This window comes from Gracilinanus agilis, chromosome 4, assembly GCF_016433145.1.
Source record: "Gracilinanus agilis isolate LMUSP501 chromosome 4, AgileGrace, whole genome shotgun sequence".
Lineage (NCBI taxonomy): Eukaryota > Metazoa > Chordata > Mammalia > Didelphimorphia > Didelphidae > Gracilinanus > Gracilinanus agilis.
Window position 1 is genome coordinate 189,374,596 of NC_058133.1, and position 16,715 is coordinate 189,391,310.

At 42.7% G+C, this 16,715-nt stretch overlaps 1 protein-coding gene across 1 annotated transcript in view; it reads right to left on the reverse strand.

Annotated features, from left to right (window-relative positions):
• Nucleotides 1-3,577: 3,577 nt before the first annotated feature.
• Nucleotides 3,578-16,715, reverse strand: part of ATP6V0A1 (ATPase H+ transporting V0 subunit a1) — a 77,159-nt gene continuing 64,021 nt past the window's right edge. The window contains exons 21-23 of the mRNA XM_044673699.1: nt 14,152-14,269; nt 13,601-13,772; nt 3,578-5,363 (exon numbers count right to left, since the gene is read on the reverse strand). Of these exons, the coding sequence (XP_044529634.1) occupies nt 5,270-5,363; nt 13,601-13,772; nt 14,152-14,269 (384 nt within the window). The 3' untranslated portion in view covers nt 3,578-5,269. The remainder of the gene's footprint in view (nt 5,364-13,600; nt 13,773-14,151; nt 14,270-16,715) is intronic.

A 16,715-nucleotide genomic window follows, 5' to 3' on the forward strand; every position in this document is an offset into this window, starting at 1 on the left:
TAATATATGTTTTTACTTTACCCTTCACCCCCTCAAACTCTCCCCCCGCCCAATAGCTAACTTGAATTTCCACTGGTTTTAACATGTGTGGTCAGACAAGACTTATTTACATATTATTGATAGTTACATTGGTGTGATCTTTTTGGGTCTACATCCCCAATCATGTTCTCATCAACCCAAGTGTTCAAGCAGTTGTTTTTCTTCTGTGTTTCCACTCCTGTAGTTCTTCCTCTGAATGTGGATAGCGTTCATTTCCATAAATTCCTTAGAATTGTCTTGGGTCATTGCAATGCTGCTAGTACAGACGTCCATTACGTTCTATTTTACCACAGTGTATCAGTCTTTGTGTACAATGTTCTTCTGGCTCTGCTCCTTTCTTTTTTTTTTTTTTTTTTATCCTGGGACTCCATTCTAGGAGCATTGGGCCTCAACCAGTAGGCAATGGGACACACAGTCGCTTAGGGTCACCCAGCTGGGAAGTGTCTGAGCCCGGACTTGAACCTAGGACCTTTCGTCTCTAGGCCTGGCTCTCAATCCACTGAGCTGCCCCTACTTTTAGGTTGCAGTTTCTTTAGCAGATGTAGTTTTTACAGGGTGGGGTTGCTAGCGCCACGCCCAACCCTCCTCCTTTTTCATCTGGGCTAGGGACCATCCTTGGCCCAGGAGTGGTTAGGGTGGGCAGTAGGGGTCAAGTGACTTGCCCAAGGTCACACAGCTGGGAATGTCTGAGGCCGGACTTGAACCTAGGACTTCCAGTCTCTAGGCCTGGCTCTCAATCCACTGAGCCACTCAGCTGCCCCTCTGCTCCTTTCACTCTGCATCAATTCCTGGAGGTCTTTCCAGTTCACATGGAATTCCTCCAGTTTATTATTCCTTTGAGCACAATAGTATTCCATCACCAACATATACCACAATTTGTTCAGCCATTCCCCAATTGAAGGGCACACCCTTGCTTTCCAGTTTTTTGCCACCACAAAGAACGCAGCTATAAATACTTTTGTGCAAGTCTGTTTATCTATGATCTCTTTGGGGTACAATCCCGGCAATGGTATGGCTGGATCAAAGGGCAGGCATGCTTTTATAGCCCTTTGAGCATAGTTCCAAATTGCCATCCAGAATGGTTGGATCAGTTCACAACTCCACCAGCAGTGCATTAACGTCCCAATTTTGCCACATCCCCTCCAACATTCATTACTCTCCCCTGCTATCATTTTAGCCAATCTGCTAGGTATGAGGTGGTACCTCAGAGTTGTTTTCATTTGCATTTCTCTAATTATTAGAGATTTAGAACACTTTCTCATGTATTTATTGATACTTTTTATTTCTTTATCTGAAACTTGCCTATTCATGTCCCTTGCCCATTTATCAATTGGGGAAATGGCTTGATTTTTTATACAATTGATTTAGCTCCTTGTATATTTGAGTAATTACACCTCTGTCAGAATTTTTTGTTATAAAGATTTTTTCCCAGTTTGATGTTTCCCTTCTGATTTTGGTTGCATTGTTTTTGTTTGTATAAAAACTTTTTAATTTAATATAATCAAAATTATTTATTTTACATTTTGTAATTTTATCTAACTCTTGCATGGCTTTAAAATCTTTCCTTTCCCAGAGATCTGACAAGTATACTATACTGTGTTCACCTAATTTACTTCCAGATTCTCTGGAGACAAGCACAGAACTGGTTTGTGGTTTTTTTTTTTTTTAAACCCTTAGTTTGCCCTGGTCCCAAGAGATTTCGCCTCGGAGGGAGGGCTCAGATAGCCATTTCAGACTGAATAATAGACCTTAAAGTAATGGGTGATGGCAGTTCAGGTAGAGCTAGCAGATCTGATCAAATGTTAAGTACCTTTTTGTCCTGGTAGTTTCTCCCATTGTATCCTCTCCCAGGTAACCCAGCCTTTGGTAGGATCTTTCCCTTTTAGTATCTGGCTACATTTCTTTCCCAGGCCTGTTTGCATCCAGTCAGTGTAGTCTGGGGCTCATTTCCTTGTAGCCATGGTAACGTCAATCTTACTTCCCTGTCCTTAGGTCCCCAAATGGGATGTAAGTTCCCCAAGTTCTTTTGTTCTTCAGAGGATAATCTGGCACGGTGATCCTCTCAGAGATACTGTTGCTGGAGTGTCAGCGCCTTTGGCTCTGTGTGGTTTTAGGCACTTGATTTTGTGTCCTGGCCAAAGGTGGAACACTATCTCTTTCCTGATTAAAGGCTTGGATTTTCTGACTACTTTAATAGTGCTGTGTTTTTCCCAAGTTAACCAATACTGTGTATTGGTTCCAAGGCAGAAGAGCAATAAGGGCTAGGCAATGGGGGTTAAGTGAGTTGCCCAGGGTCACACAGCTAGGAAGTGTGAGGTTAGATTTGAACCCAGGACCTCCCATCTCTAGGCCTGGCTCTCCACCCGCTGAGCCACTTCACTTCCCAGAACTGACTTCTTAGCCTCTACCTTAGACTTTTGGGGAGTGGTGGTGGCATGGGACATTGTGCCCCCAAATTATAGAAGTATTTTCAGGCTACTGTTAAGCAGGAAAATTACTTTGCTCTCTTACATCCTTGTGACTCCTGAAAAGACCCTGAAAGGAATATCCTCCTTGGACTGTCCTTTAGGCTTGAGAGGGACATAGAGATACACCTCCATGCTATGCCTTGATCTTTCCCTCTAAACTATAAGGGTCACCCACCATGTCTTCAGGCAAACCTTCCCCCTCCCCCTGTGTCTCAGTGCAAACCTCCCTGAAGCTATCTAAAGAGCATAAAGACCCCAGAATTGATGTCCTCTAGGATGCAGCTTCCCATCTATGCTGTTCTCCTGGCTGGATTCAACATTACATTCTAAATGAATAAACTTCTTTTGATCTTTAAGCTAAGTTTCAGTCTTGCATCCTTGCAAAGGGCACCCTTCCCACATTCTGGGGGTTCACTTCAAGCCCCTTACAACAGTGGGTGGTAGTTAGGGACCATGTAGTATGGAGAGGCCTATTCTTTTCTCCCCTCCGTGACTAGAGGCTATTCAGCCCTGCATCCCTTCTGATGGTTGCCCTTTTGGCTTTTGGAGATAGAAATGCAAAGTTAAGAAAAAGCAGAGTTTGGTGAAGAAGACATGTCTCCCAATTGCCTAAGAAGATGACGGCGTTGAACTTTTACTCTGATATAGAGGCAACAGAGCCAGAAATAACCCAGCTGCCTGGTCCCTGGGGGACAGGGCTTTGGAGAAGGGGGAAAAGGAGGGTTAGTGCCAAATCCATAGAACAGATACTTGTCTTCCCATGACTGTTTGGGTGTGGGGAAGATGAGGGTTCCTTGCCAGGCCCCTATGGGTGGAGTTTGCAAAGCTGCCCTTGGGTCCTTGAAGAGGGTAGGTGCCAGGGAAGTGGGAGATAAGGTGAGAATTTCACAAACTGATTGCTCTGGTCAGGGTCACTCCAGCTGCAGCCCTTGATCAGGCAGAATGAGAACAAAGATAGGGGAATGGATAGAACTGGTCAGTCATGGGGTAGAGGGAGCCAAGGTGATCTGATCTAAGGGCGATGAGGAAGAAGCCAGAGACGGAGCAGCCTTCTGAATGAAACCAAACACTTTATTCAGCACAGGCATGTATGTTTGCAGAGAGCCCTTGCACAAAGCTTCCCTTTAGATGATTCCATTTTAAACAAACCCTACTGTTAACACACATAAACAAGGTTCAGGATGGGTAGAGGAACACTGTGCACAAGGAATTGAGGCAGGCCACAGGAGCCAACACACAAAGAACCAAGTTTCCCCTGATCCTCATTCTTCAATACCAGCCTTTTCGGCCCATGCACTGCTTTTCCTTGGGGAAATAGAACCAGTCTCTCCTCTACCCCAGCCATCTTCCTTCAGAGTTGTGGTCACATGTCCCAAACTTAGATACCCTCTCACTACCTGGGAGAGAGGGCAGCGGTCAGAAGAATTCCCTAACTTCATTTATTTGTAAAGGTTGGGGGTGATAGCAAAGATACCGTTAGCCAATTTAGGGAACATATGAGGACAGATGCCAATTTAGCTACAACTGTCATGGCTATTGGGGCCACTGTGCCAACACATGATTAAAAGGCCATAAATCTGATGGCCTAGTGTGGGTCAAGGGGGGAACATATCCTCCAGAGGTATATAGTTCACTGATCTCCATTTAGCAACCCTTCCCTGGCACCACTTTCCATGCTCAACTATAGCCATTTCTGAAATAGTGGGAAGAGACAGGGACAAGATTTCTGAGAAACAAGGCAGGTCCACCAGCCCTACCAACAGAATCAGGGTGGGTGGCCATAGTTCATACCAAAATAGCATGATTGTAGAGGAAAGGAGTTAGGATCTTTGGGGCTCTACTCCAGTTCCAAACAGGTTCTCAGTGCAAAATAAGTGTTCAGCTGTCCCCATACCTCCAAAGCAGTAAAGAGATGGGGGTAGTGGGGAGAAGGAGATCCCAGTGGGTTAAGCAGAAAGCAAGGATTCTTGCCCTGAGGAATTCCTTTTCTGCACTTTGAACCTAGTAGAGGGATGGCAAATGTGTGTGGAGGGGAGGGATTTAGAAATCTGGGTAAAACAACCTCCTTAGGACACGTGTATTTCTGGGAGTCAAGAGGGTGGAGTTCTTGGTCGTAGGCCCAGGCCACTCCTACCCTCTTTCTGCTCCATTTGAGCTCCAGATTGCAACAAAACCTCTAAAGGTTCATGGCTGAAGGGCTCTAGGAGGGAGGAACGAAATCTCCATCTTCCCACATCTGGTGATGAGTTTATGGGAAGTTTTTCCTTCTGAGATTTGGGAATTCCTCCATTAATTCTTGTTAAAGGTATAGGGCACACATATCAGGAGCGGGAATCTATTGTTCCCTCCATGTAATAAGAGGAGAAGGGGAAAAATTATGTCAACTCTCCCTAACAGCTGTTCCAGCTGCTTGGGTACAAAAGCAAGAAGGGTAGTGAATCACAGATTGGGAAAGGTGAGGGAAGAGTCTTCCGCCATTGCCTCTCTAGAGTCTAACAGGCAGGAGGCTGGGAAGGTAACTGGGCTCTCTGCTCAGGAGCTACATCAGAACCATGGCTGTGCTGCTCTTCACGAACACAAAACTGGAGGGAGCAGGAACGGAACAGGGGAGCAATCACAGTCTACATGACTTCCATCGATGGCCAGAGAGCTTCAGGGGTAGCCAGGTCTCGGGGATCACAACACACACATGGACTGGAGAGAAGAGCTAAGCATCATGGTGGGGGATGGGGCATATCAATCGTGACGGCCTGGGCCACTGCTCATTCGTCAAACTTCCCTTCACGGATGTGTTCAAAGGAGAAGGGGACGAACTTGATGCCAGTCCCAACGTAGAACTTATTCTGGAACTCAACCCTGGGGAGAGAAGGATGGAGAATACGGTTTGTCACTACACAGTGTTCTGCATTGTGAGACTAATGGGTGGCCTTGGTGGGGTGGGAGCGGGTGGTACCTCTGTAACCACTGGTCCAAGGTACCATAGCTATAGTTTAGGTGGGGCCTCCAAGGCCTCTTACAACTCAGATTTCAGATACCACCCCTCACCCCCACCAGGAAACCATCCCTTGGGGTCAAATCTTTCTCAGACTAATCAGCTAACATCTGATTTCTACGGCTTTGGAACTCCAAGAACCACAGATTGTATCGAGAGTTGGAAAGAACCTTGGAGTTCTAGCTGAGTCTCTTCATTTTACAGAGGAAGAAACTAAAGCTTATAGGGAAGAAAATGACTTTAATATTATTATTTATATATGTAATTTAAATTTAATTAATCAATATATTATATTAATTATATATAATAATTACACTAATATATACTTAATATTAATATAAACTATAAAGTATAATTAATTTATGTACATTTAATTAAAATTAAACATGATTAATACAACATTGATAAGTGTTTGAGCCATAACTTGTATCTAATCAAATAATCTCTGTCCCACACCATTCTGCTTCCCCCTTGGCTGGGACCCTCTCCCCCACCTTCCTCAAGAACATGCTGTTCCTCTGTATCCGACCTATGCTGGCATACATTTGTGGCTAATATTTGACTCCCCAGTCTGCTATCAGTGGGTGCTTTTAACTTCGGGCTGAAGTCAATCTCTCTGGGTCTTGGTTTGTGCGAAACTCCTGGGTAGCCAGGACCAGATGAAAATGTAGTTGGGAAATGTTTTATGAAATAAAACAAAGGTGATGATAACTTATTTTCTAAGTCAATATGCAGGGATCAGTTTCTGAGTTTGATGCCACTGGGTTAGATGATCTCTTGGGTCCCTTTTAGCCAGCAGCATTGCACCTAATTTAGAGCCCATACTCCCTGAAGGTTGGATTGTGTCCTGGCAACTCTCTTTATATAAATCTCCTTATGTAAAAGATGCTTCATTAAAGGGTTTTCTTAAAAAGGTGAAATGTTTCTGCTGAGGTTTTCTTTCTTTAAAAAAAAAAAAAAACCTTTACCTTCTTAGTGTCAAATTCTAAAATAGAAAAGTGGCAAGAAGCTACACAATCGAGATTAAGTGACTGCCCCAGGGTCACACAATTAGGAAGCCTTCTGAGGCTAAATTTGAAACCAGTTCTTCCCGACTCCAGGCCTGGCACTCTGTCCACTGTGATAGCAAGTTACTTCCTCACCCAAGGTTTTCTTAATAGGTCCCATAGCACTGTCCATGTCTCCCTGGTCCTCCCAGTCTAACACTGTAGGTAGGACCCAGGACCCATGTGCATTTGTCTCACTGAAGCTTTAGAGAGCTCTTGCAGGGACAAATGGTACTCGAAAGAGGACTCTGCCTTCCGGCTCACGATAATACATTTGAGACATCACAGGAGAGCACTCAACAAATGCCCACTGGAGAAGCAGTAGTTTTTTTGGTAGCGTTTCAATGGAGATGTTCTATTGAAATGTGACTATTCTCAGGAAATGGGGGAGGTGAGGAGAGGAAGTATTTGTAAAGCAATGGCAAAAACATTCTCAGACCAGAAAAACATCTTGTAAGCAGGAATTCTTCTCTTGGAGACAGAGGGGAAAAACAGATCCTCAACTCCCTTCCCAAGCTGCTTGGCCTCTCTGTTCATGGCAGTTTCCCTAAGGCTAAGTTTGAAATGCAAAAGGAGGTGGAGAGGGAGGCCTTTTTCCTTTGTAACCAGAGTGATATGGAGGTTTTTTGGCTTGCTGCGGCTTCTTATAAACTCTATCTTAAGAGTACGACCCTGGATAACTGCCCAGCCACCCAACTACATCCAAATATGGAGAGAAAAATCTGATTCGAAGTAAAAAAAAAAAAAGAGAAAGCTCAAGAATCACAGGCAGCTTCTGAGGAATATTTTCCATCTGGGCCTTCAAGACCCTGGGAGTTTTAGGAACCCCTAGGTTAGGGTAGGAGAATGACATTCAGGGGATGAGTTCCTTAGTAGAAACTCATTTGAGACTCTCTCAAACAGAGGAGTTGTTCCTTTGTTCCCTCATCTTCCAACCATAATCCAGGAATTCCCAAAATGAAATCCCAGAATAACTATGAGAAAACAGGGCTGGATGAGGAGATGGAGGGAGGTTTTTCCTCATTTGGACCCTCTTTGTACCCTGTGAGCTGCTGGAGTTGCTGAGCAATGAGGCTAGGCCCACAGTAGAATTATCTATGTGAGAATGTGTGTTGCCTTCCCCCCACATTCCACAAAGGCTCTGCCAGGATCTCAGATATTACCAGGCAGCCAGAGTTTTCCCATAAGCAATCTGGACTGAGTTCTTCTCCACTTGGTTAGACACTGGACTAATCATATCACTGCCCTTGGGAGCAAATACCAATCTTCAGGAGATGCTACTATCCCAGTAAACTAACCAGAACTCTGATTTAATGAATCCAAATACTTCTAATACGTAATATGTGAGAAAAGCGAGGGATTAGCTGTAAAATATCTTCCTTCCCCCATATTGGTATGCCACCCTCAGATGCCTTTGTGCTTCTGTTCCTCCTCCATACCAGGGGAATATCTTTCATCTTAGAGTTGGTAAAGATAAAGAATGGGGAAATAAGAGATTGTAGCTTAAGAGGGAAAGGGCCAGAAACTCTAAAGACTGGATTGCATAAAATATCCATACATACACAGTGATGAGACATGATGCGATGAGGAGTCCCACTGGTGGTTCGGAAGAACCTCCACCCCAGCCCCTATGGTCCCAACTCCCATTCCAAACATGAGCTGGACTAATCATATCACTGCCAGAAACAAGGCTATTGTGCAGCCATCTGATGCCAGGGGGAAAAGTAAGCTAGACACCTGGTTTACCCTTGTGCATTTGTGGCTCACTGGGGTTATATAACCTGGAATAAAAGAGCCCCCAGACCAATGGTCTAATTCGGAATATTTCCCTTAGCCCAGAAATCATAATAAGGATTCTAAATGGGGAACCAGCTGGGCCTGGGGCCAGCGTGACTTCACCTCCTGCCTCCACCACCCTATGCCCCATAGCACAGAGCTGGAAAGCTCTCTCCTTCTTCTGTGAGGGAAACGTGCACTTCCTGAGAAAGTACAAACACAAAGTCCTCTGGGACTGGGTGGGGTAGGCCCACGACTCCCTGCCTAGTCAGTTTTTCCACCAGCCAGGGACATGCTACAAATTGCTCTGTGGGGGCCTACTTTGGCCACTCCCACTCCTCTAAAGTTCTGAATGTAGCTGCATGAGGACCTAAGGAAGTTCAACATGTCTCTTAGCAGGCTCTTCCCAGGCTTCAACCATTGGTGCATGCCAATATATGTGACTCAGAAGGACCGATTGCACTCACATTCACAGGTCATATCTGGGACAGCACAGGAAATATTATGTTCTTGGCCAGGAGAAAAGTGGGCCACCTAACAATACTCTGAGGCTCCAGGTGGGGTGGTGAGCATTTTAGTTCTAGCAAAGTGTGGGACATGAGTTTTCTATTTGTGACCCATATGTTCAGAAATTATCCTTCCCAGATTAAGCTTCAGTATAATTTTACTCTTCTCCACCCTAGTCTACTCCCAAAATCATGTTGGGAAACTTCCCTCATCTATTCAGTCGTCTCTGGGAGCCTAAGGGCTTCCAATGGTTAGTTAAAACAAGTCAGAATCAAATCTATCCCCTTTACCCATCAACCAGAGGGTATGTGAAGAGGTTGGAGAGATGAAAGGGAAAAAAGGAGGAGGGAGAAATGCCCAAGACAGTAAGGGCAAGATAAAATGATTTTTCTGGGGAAAAATGTGTCAGTTTAAGTCTTAAAATTCAGGTTTCTAAATCATATTTCAGTTTTCTCTAATGAAACGCCAACTTCACAGGAAAGAATTATTTTGAATTTTGGCGGCCTAGAAGATTATATGGTCCTTTCATTACAGACGTTTGCCAACAGAAGGAACAAGTAAGAGAAAAAACACAAATTATAGTTCATGGGGAAGGGGTATTAATGAGCCAGGAGAACAGATGGCTCTCAGAAATAGCCCCTTGAGCACCTCTGATACTCTATAACCAACATGGCTTGATTTATCCCTGCACCTCTAACTGATATGATGAGCAGGGGTTTTCTGACATTAAAAACATGTATTTATGACATTTTAAATAAATCACTATTATATATCCTATGATATCTTACTACACCAGTGCTGGCTCCTATTGCTTAGCACAAGCATTCAGATTCCTGGCACCCATCCCTCTGGAAACATAATCTCAGACCAAGAACTTCACAGGTTGGGGACTTAAAAGTTTTCCTTTTCCTGCTCTCGTCAAACAGACCCAGAAATTGAATAACAGGGTAGTTCTGTGTGCCAAAACAGACACACAATCCGAAAAGCAAGAGATAAAATAAGTGGTACATAGACTGCCCTGTAGAAACACAGAAGGAACATCCTGCAGCCAGTCAGCAGAAGCAACTGTTCTTTGCCTCATCCAAGATGGCCACAAGTCAGAATTCTTCCAGCAACTGTCTCAACTTGGGCAATCCCATGAAGATGCTGAAAAACATCCAAGCTAGGAGGAGGATTCAACAGCATCTATTTCATTCCTGTTTCTTGTGGAGGGGCTAGGAAGGATATTTTTTGTTTTGTTTTGTTTTGTTTTTTTATATTTTTAAACCCTTAACTTCTGTGTATTAGTTCCTTGGTGGAAGAGTGGTAAGGGTAGGCAATGGGGGTCAAGTGACTTGCCCAAGGTCACACAGCTGAGAAGTATCTGAGCCCGGATTTGAACCTAGGACCTCCCATCTCTAGGCCTGGCTTTCAATCCATTGAGCTATCCAGCTGCCCCTATTGAGCTATCCAGCTGCCCCTAGGAAGGATATTTTTTAACCTAGTCACTGGAAATTTCCTGGAGATGGTAGTAAGCAACTGGGGAAAATGAGAGCAGGGGTAATAATTGGATTCCTAAGAAATGTTGCCGAGGTGCTCTTTTTGTGGTAGCAAAGAACTTTAAAAGGATGTCCCTCAATTAAGGAATGGCTGAACAAATTATGATATGTGATGGAATACTATTGTGATATAAGGAATGACGAACAGGATGACTTCAGAAAGAGCTGGAAAGACTTACATGAACTGATGCAGAACAAAATAAGTAGACTCAAGAGAACATTATACACAATAACTGCAATACTGTGGGACAATCAAATGTGATAGACTTTGCTACTAACAGCAATATAACAATCCAGAATAATTCTATAGGACTTATGAAAAAGAATGCTATCCATGTCTAGAGAAAGACCTGTTGGAGTAGGAATGCAGATGAAAACAAAGGACTGGACATTGAAATGATTTCCATTAATTGGGGAATGGTTGAATAAATGTTAGTATATGACTGTGATGGATACTATTGTGTGTAAGAAGAAATTTAATTAGTAGCTTTTAATCACTTATAAGAATTCCTCTATAATATTTTGATAAGCTGTAATTGTATGATTTAAGTAATATATATTATTAAAAGTCAAGAAAAAATAAAATATGTAAATTAAAAAAAAAGAAATGTTGCTGGGGGAATTTTTTTTCTTTTCTTTCTTCTTCTCCATACCAATAACTATGTATCAGTAAGCACTTCTGAAAGACATTTAGGGGAAATCTAGGTGCTAACACCAGAGCAGGTACTAGGATAGGCAAGAGAAATAGTTTCTTGGTGGGGATAACATATAAAAGAAGAAGGATGAAGATGCAGGAAAGAGTGCTGGATTTGGTATCTGGGGTTCAAATTTCGGTTCTGCTACTTACTAGCTTGTTCAACATTGAGCAGAATCACTGAACCTCTGAGTCTTAGTTTGCTCAATCATAAAACAATGTAGCTATAATAGATGACCACTGGGATCCATCCCAGCTCTAAATATATGAACCTATGACCTGAATTTGAGTTCCAATTTTTTCACTAGCTGTGCGTGTAATCATGGGCAAATCATTTCACTCCTGATGATATCTGTCTAACAGCTGACAGTGAAACTATCATAGAACATAAAATTGTGAATTATTTAAAATGTCATAAAAATACACTTTTAATGTCAGAAAATCCTGCTGATCCTATCAGTTAGGGGTACAGGGTTGGGATAAATCAAATCATGTTGATTATAGAGAAAATGCAGAACTTCTAGGGCAAAGAAACAAAAGAGGTTGTAATTTTCATATACTGATTCTGGAGGTCACAAAATAGCATGTTCTAGCTTTGACTAAAAGGATCTGTTTTGACTAATAGGTTCTGTTTTCTCAAAGAATTGAAAATACTTGATTCCATCTACAGGACTTGCAACTTTCCTCAGGGTTGTGGGTTGTTCATAAGGGAGTGAGAAAAATCTGAAATCAAGTTCCTCAAGTTGGACACAGTATGTGAGCACTCCCTCTGGCAAGGAGAGTTGACTACTATCTAAAACTCAACTCTACCTGGAATCAATTCTAACAAAATAAATTAAAAGTAAGAATGCCAATACTATGAATAGCAGTAAGAATGGACAAAAGAAGTACTAAGCTCTCATGGCTTCACTGGGTAAAGGCTTACTGCTCTCTCTCCTGGTCCTGTGATGACCAAAGAGAAGGAAGCAGCCAGCCATACACGGGTGAGGACATGAGAGAGGAAGTGATTGCTTCTTGAGTCCAGGGGGGAAAGAGGCAGTGGAATGAACTGGAAGGGAAGGAAGCCAGGCAGGGTAAGAAAACATGACTCACACTGCTGTGAGGCACCACAGCTGGTTACTCTGATGTTCCTTTTACATCAAGTGCCTAAAGAAGTATGATGGGGAAGAGAGCTGATAAGCTGATTCACCACTCTTGAATTTCTTAGTTTTATATTACACCGAAGAGGAGTGAGATGAGGGGTAAAGGATAAAAGGATGCTTCTAATCAAATGGCTAATCAAATCAGAGTGAGCTTCACACCTTGCATTTCACTCTCCAGGCAGATGAATAAACGGCAGAATATAGCACAACAGCTTCAGTTAAAGACAAACTAGACTAAAGGCAAAGATAAGAGAATAACATACCCATCAAGAAGGGAAAAGGTTTCAGGCTAATGTTTTTTAACTTTACTTCAATTACAAAAATAGCTGGAGTTCGTTAGGGAGAGTCAGAATCCAGACTTGGAGTTCCATGGAATGTGAGTGTCAGAGAAGATCTCACAGGCCATTAAGCCCCATACTCTCATTTCATGTAGCCCAGGGAAGGGAAGTGACAGGTTTATGGTCAACCATAAAGTGGCAGGCATCCTGACAGTCTGACTGCAAAATAGTACACAGGAGTTCCCATGCTCTGGCAAAAGTTGGACAATATTCCATTGAACAGTATTCTTTTTGTTACACAAAGGAGAAAGGTTTAGACTAGCCAGAACCACCAATAGTAGGAATGTGACAAGTTCCTTTTTACAAGAAAACAAAACACAACCACTCCCACTCCCCCTTCCTAAAATCCAAAACCACATTAGAGCACATACATACATGAAGCCAATTTGCAGAGGACTAAGCAAGAGTCTAGTTTCTTTCTGATAGCCATTTTTATAATGTTTCCTCTCAATTTAACCTGAGCTTCTCCTTCCAAAAGCAGCTTCTTATATTTGCAGACAGAAAAAAAAAAAGCTGATCTATAGGTGAGACCCAGAAAGCCAGTCACTTTTCAAAAACCTAAAAAATAAAATAACTTCTACTATGGCTTGCATTTCCTTAGGATGCCAATAGCATATACCTGAGCAAAAATCAGGCAAAGTTTTTTCAAGTGAGAATTTTGGGGTACTGGAAAAACAGGAAGCCAAGAATGGGTAATATGCTAATTTTTAGCAAGGAAATCTCAATGGGCTATGTATGAAGACTGAGATGTTCACACTCGATGGAGTTTTCCAAAGTGAGTGTGTGTGTTGGTGGGGTGTCAGCCTTTTTTTTTTTTTGGTAGTTTTCTTGCCAGCCCTTTCTAAATCATCTGTGAAGAGTTGAAAATCAGTTAGTTTTTCCCAGGACAGAACAAGAGCCCACCCTGGAGGAAGGAAAAAAGTGCTTGAAATTTCCTCTGGGAACACGTCTATGACCTGGGAGGACAGAAGGCTTTCCTTCCTCAAGGGAATCTGAATTTTCATCTCAATGTTATCAGCAATAAAGGGGTTCCCCCTGCCCCACCTTCCCAGCCTCTTACCAGTGCAGCCTTAAAGCATGGAGGAAAGCAGAAAGGCCTTCCATTACTAGGAGGATGGCAACAGTCAACACAGAAAATCCTAAAAAGAAGAAGACTAGGACAAAACTTCCTCCTATATTTTTCTGATGGAAGGCTATACGCATCACCATATTCCAGAGCACATGAGATAGTTCTGGAAAAAGAGAAAAAAATGAGCTGTCAGAAAAATTGGTCCAAGGATCCCATTTTTCATTGCCCAAACATATATAATATTGGTTTATATATGGTATGAATGTATACACACATACATACACATATATGGTATATATGTATATGCACGTACATGTGTAAGCATAACTCCCTAATAGATTGGTTTATATATAAGCCAATCTTTATTTTCTTTATATTTATTTATAATTATATATGTTATACATTACATGTAATTATATATGTATACCATTACATATATAAACCAATCTACTAGGGAGTTATGCTTATACGCCCCACCTAGGGCAGTGCCCAGGAAGCAGGGTTGACCTAGTAACATCTCCCATGTTATGAATAATACTCACGTGTATGAGCAAGGCTGAGGGCCCAGAGTCGAAGATAGGAGGCTGTGTTAGAGATGCAGCCCAGGCAATATTCAATGGTGTGGATGGCCTGATGCACCACGATGTCACCAAAGTCGAACTGTTGTAGGGAAAGGAACCAGGGAGAGTACATGAGACCACACACAACCCCAGAGCATTAGAGGAATCCATGGCAACGTGACCTGAGCAAAGTCACTAAGTATTGGTTGCTGTTCTCATAGCTGGACACACTCACCTCTGGAGCAGATATATGAGCATGTAATGTTCAACCTAGCTCTTAATTTCAGTTATAGTTTTCCCTAGAAACTATATGGATTAACTTACTATCTCTTTTTAATTTCTACCAGAGTTTCTTCTTTTCACCCTAACAGAATATAGGCTTGAAGGTAAGGATTGCATTGGTTTGGAATTTTTATTCCAAGCTCCTGGTATAGTATTCTGTTCTGGGGGTGCTCATTTAGACCCTGCTTTGTCCCAGACATTTCATGTCCCAGAGATACCAGAAAAGGGACTTGCAGCCTTTGTCTGAGGTATTAACATTTATTGCTTTACCTCTGATATGTCACCAAGAGATTGATTGGTTTCTATATTTAGGTGACTAATCCCTAGGCTGCTTCTCAAGGGAGAGAGAAGAAAAATGAATTGGAGAGAGCTATGCCTCCCTTCTAGGGCATGGTAACCTCTCCTTTCTTTGTGACCTCAGAAAGAACACAGGGAATTTATTTTGCAAAATCTTATCTGGGTCCTCAGTTTAGGCCAAACAGAACACTCCCCTTTATCCCTTCCACCGTCATTTTTTCCTCAACCAGTTTCCTTGCAATCACCGCAGTGATTTTCAAAACAATGGGAGGGGGGTGAGGACTCAGAAGTTGACTCTGGACTGCTCCCAGAGAGGTCATAAGCTTGGGCCTCTGGGTGAAAGCATGTAATGGCCTCCAGAAGACCAGAGTGCTCATCACTCACTTCCCACTAACATAGGTGGAGTGATAAAGGAGTTCCTGTAAAGAACCACTGGAATTCTAGCTTTCTACCCTCCTGCACAACTACTTCCCACTAGACCATGAGACTTGGAAAGAAAACTTCCCACAACTCCCAGGTTAGAATCCCACAAACACAACCAACAGTCAGATCAGTACCACTAAGCAAGGCAGGACTTCGTGGGTATCCAAGAGAGCACTTACCATTTCCCCCACCCCTTGCTCAAAGTCAGAGCCTCAGAAGACAGTTTGGGGAAAAGCACAGCCTATTTTCTATTGCAATTTATTTCTTTCATTGTGAATGTGATCCCACCCTGAGGGGCACCAGACATGCATGTGGGAAATCATGAGGTCTGCCCATACATACAGGGCCACTCAGTCAGTAACTCTGTAAAGGGAAAGGCAGTCTTGCTATGTCCCAAGGGGGCTAGGCCCTGCCCTGATAGATCCCAGGACAAAGTTCATCTAAGGAAAGAATGGCCGTGGGCTATTATATATTTTGGGGTGTTTCTGAGCTTTCCCATAGGACATTTTTCTTGAGTCTTTTTAGCTACTGCTGAACAAAACAAACAAACCAACCCACAAGAAATAAAAACATGAGAGTTTCAATGAATGGTGAGGAACCCCAAATATTTTTCTAGTTCCCCTAAAAGTCACAACAAAAGAGAGCCCTATCCCAGCTCGGTGGAGTTCAATATCTTTAAATAGATTCACTGATGAAGGTAGCTCCCCTGCCTTGACCTTTCAGGAATGGCCTCTTCTCTTACTTATACTCTTCCTGGAAAGGAAGGAGGAGGTGACTAACATGGGCTCCTCTTTTGCAAATTAAATGGGCCATACCTATGGCTGAGAGGACAGTATGCTACACCTTCAAGTATTTCTTCAGACAATCAATTGTTCACATCAATTCCTAGAATACATAATTGCCATATATATTCCCAATGAACAGGGAATATTGAACAGTGTCAGACAGGGCAATTAGGTTTTTGCCAAAGCAAAATGGAGGAAATTCAGGCACAAGTAGATTTTTTTTCTTGACTATCTGGATTTAGCTGTAGAGACCCAACTCATAGATACTTAATAAGTATTAAATGTTATAATTATTTAACCATCTCAAGGAACTGGGGCTCTGGATATAAGCTGGGAAACTGGTTCTGTGATGGCAAATTCCATTGTAACAATGACAAATGAAGAAATCTATACGTGGATTTTTTCTTTAACTCTTACCTTTTGTCTTGGAATCAATACTGTGTTATTGGCTTCAAGACAGAAGACTGTTTAAGGTGTAAGAGCTGGGCAATGGGGTTTACCCAGCATCACATGGCTAGTAAATGTCTGAGGACAGATTTAAACCCAGGATCTCCCCCACCCCCCCAAGGTCTCTGGATCTGGCTCTCTCAATCCACCGAGCCACCCAGCTGCCTCCTAAAAACAGAATTTTTATGCTATTAGTGACTAGGGAAGTTACTGCCCAATTAAAAAGGCCAGAAAATGTAGTTGCTGCTGTTACATGGGAACAAAAGGTGACCAAAAAAACATACACACACACACACACACACCTCCCGCTCC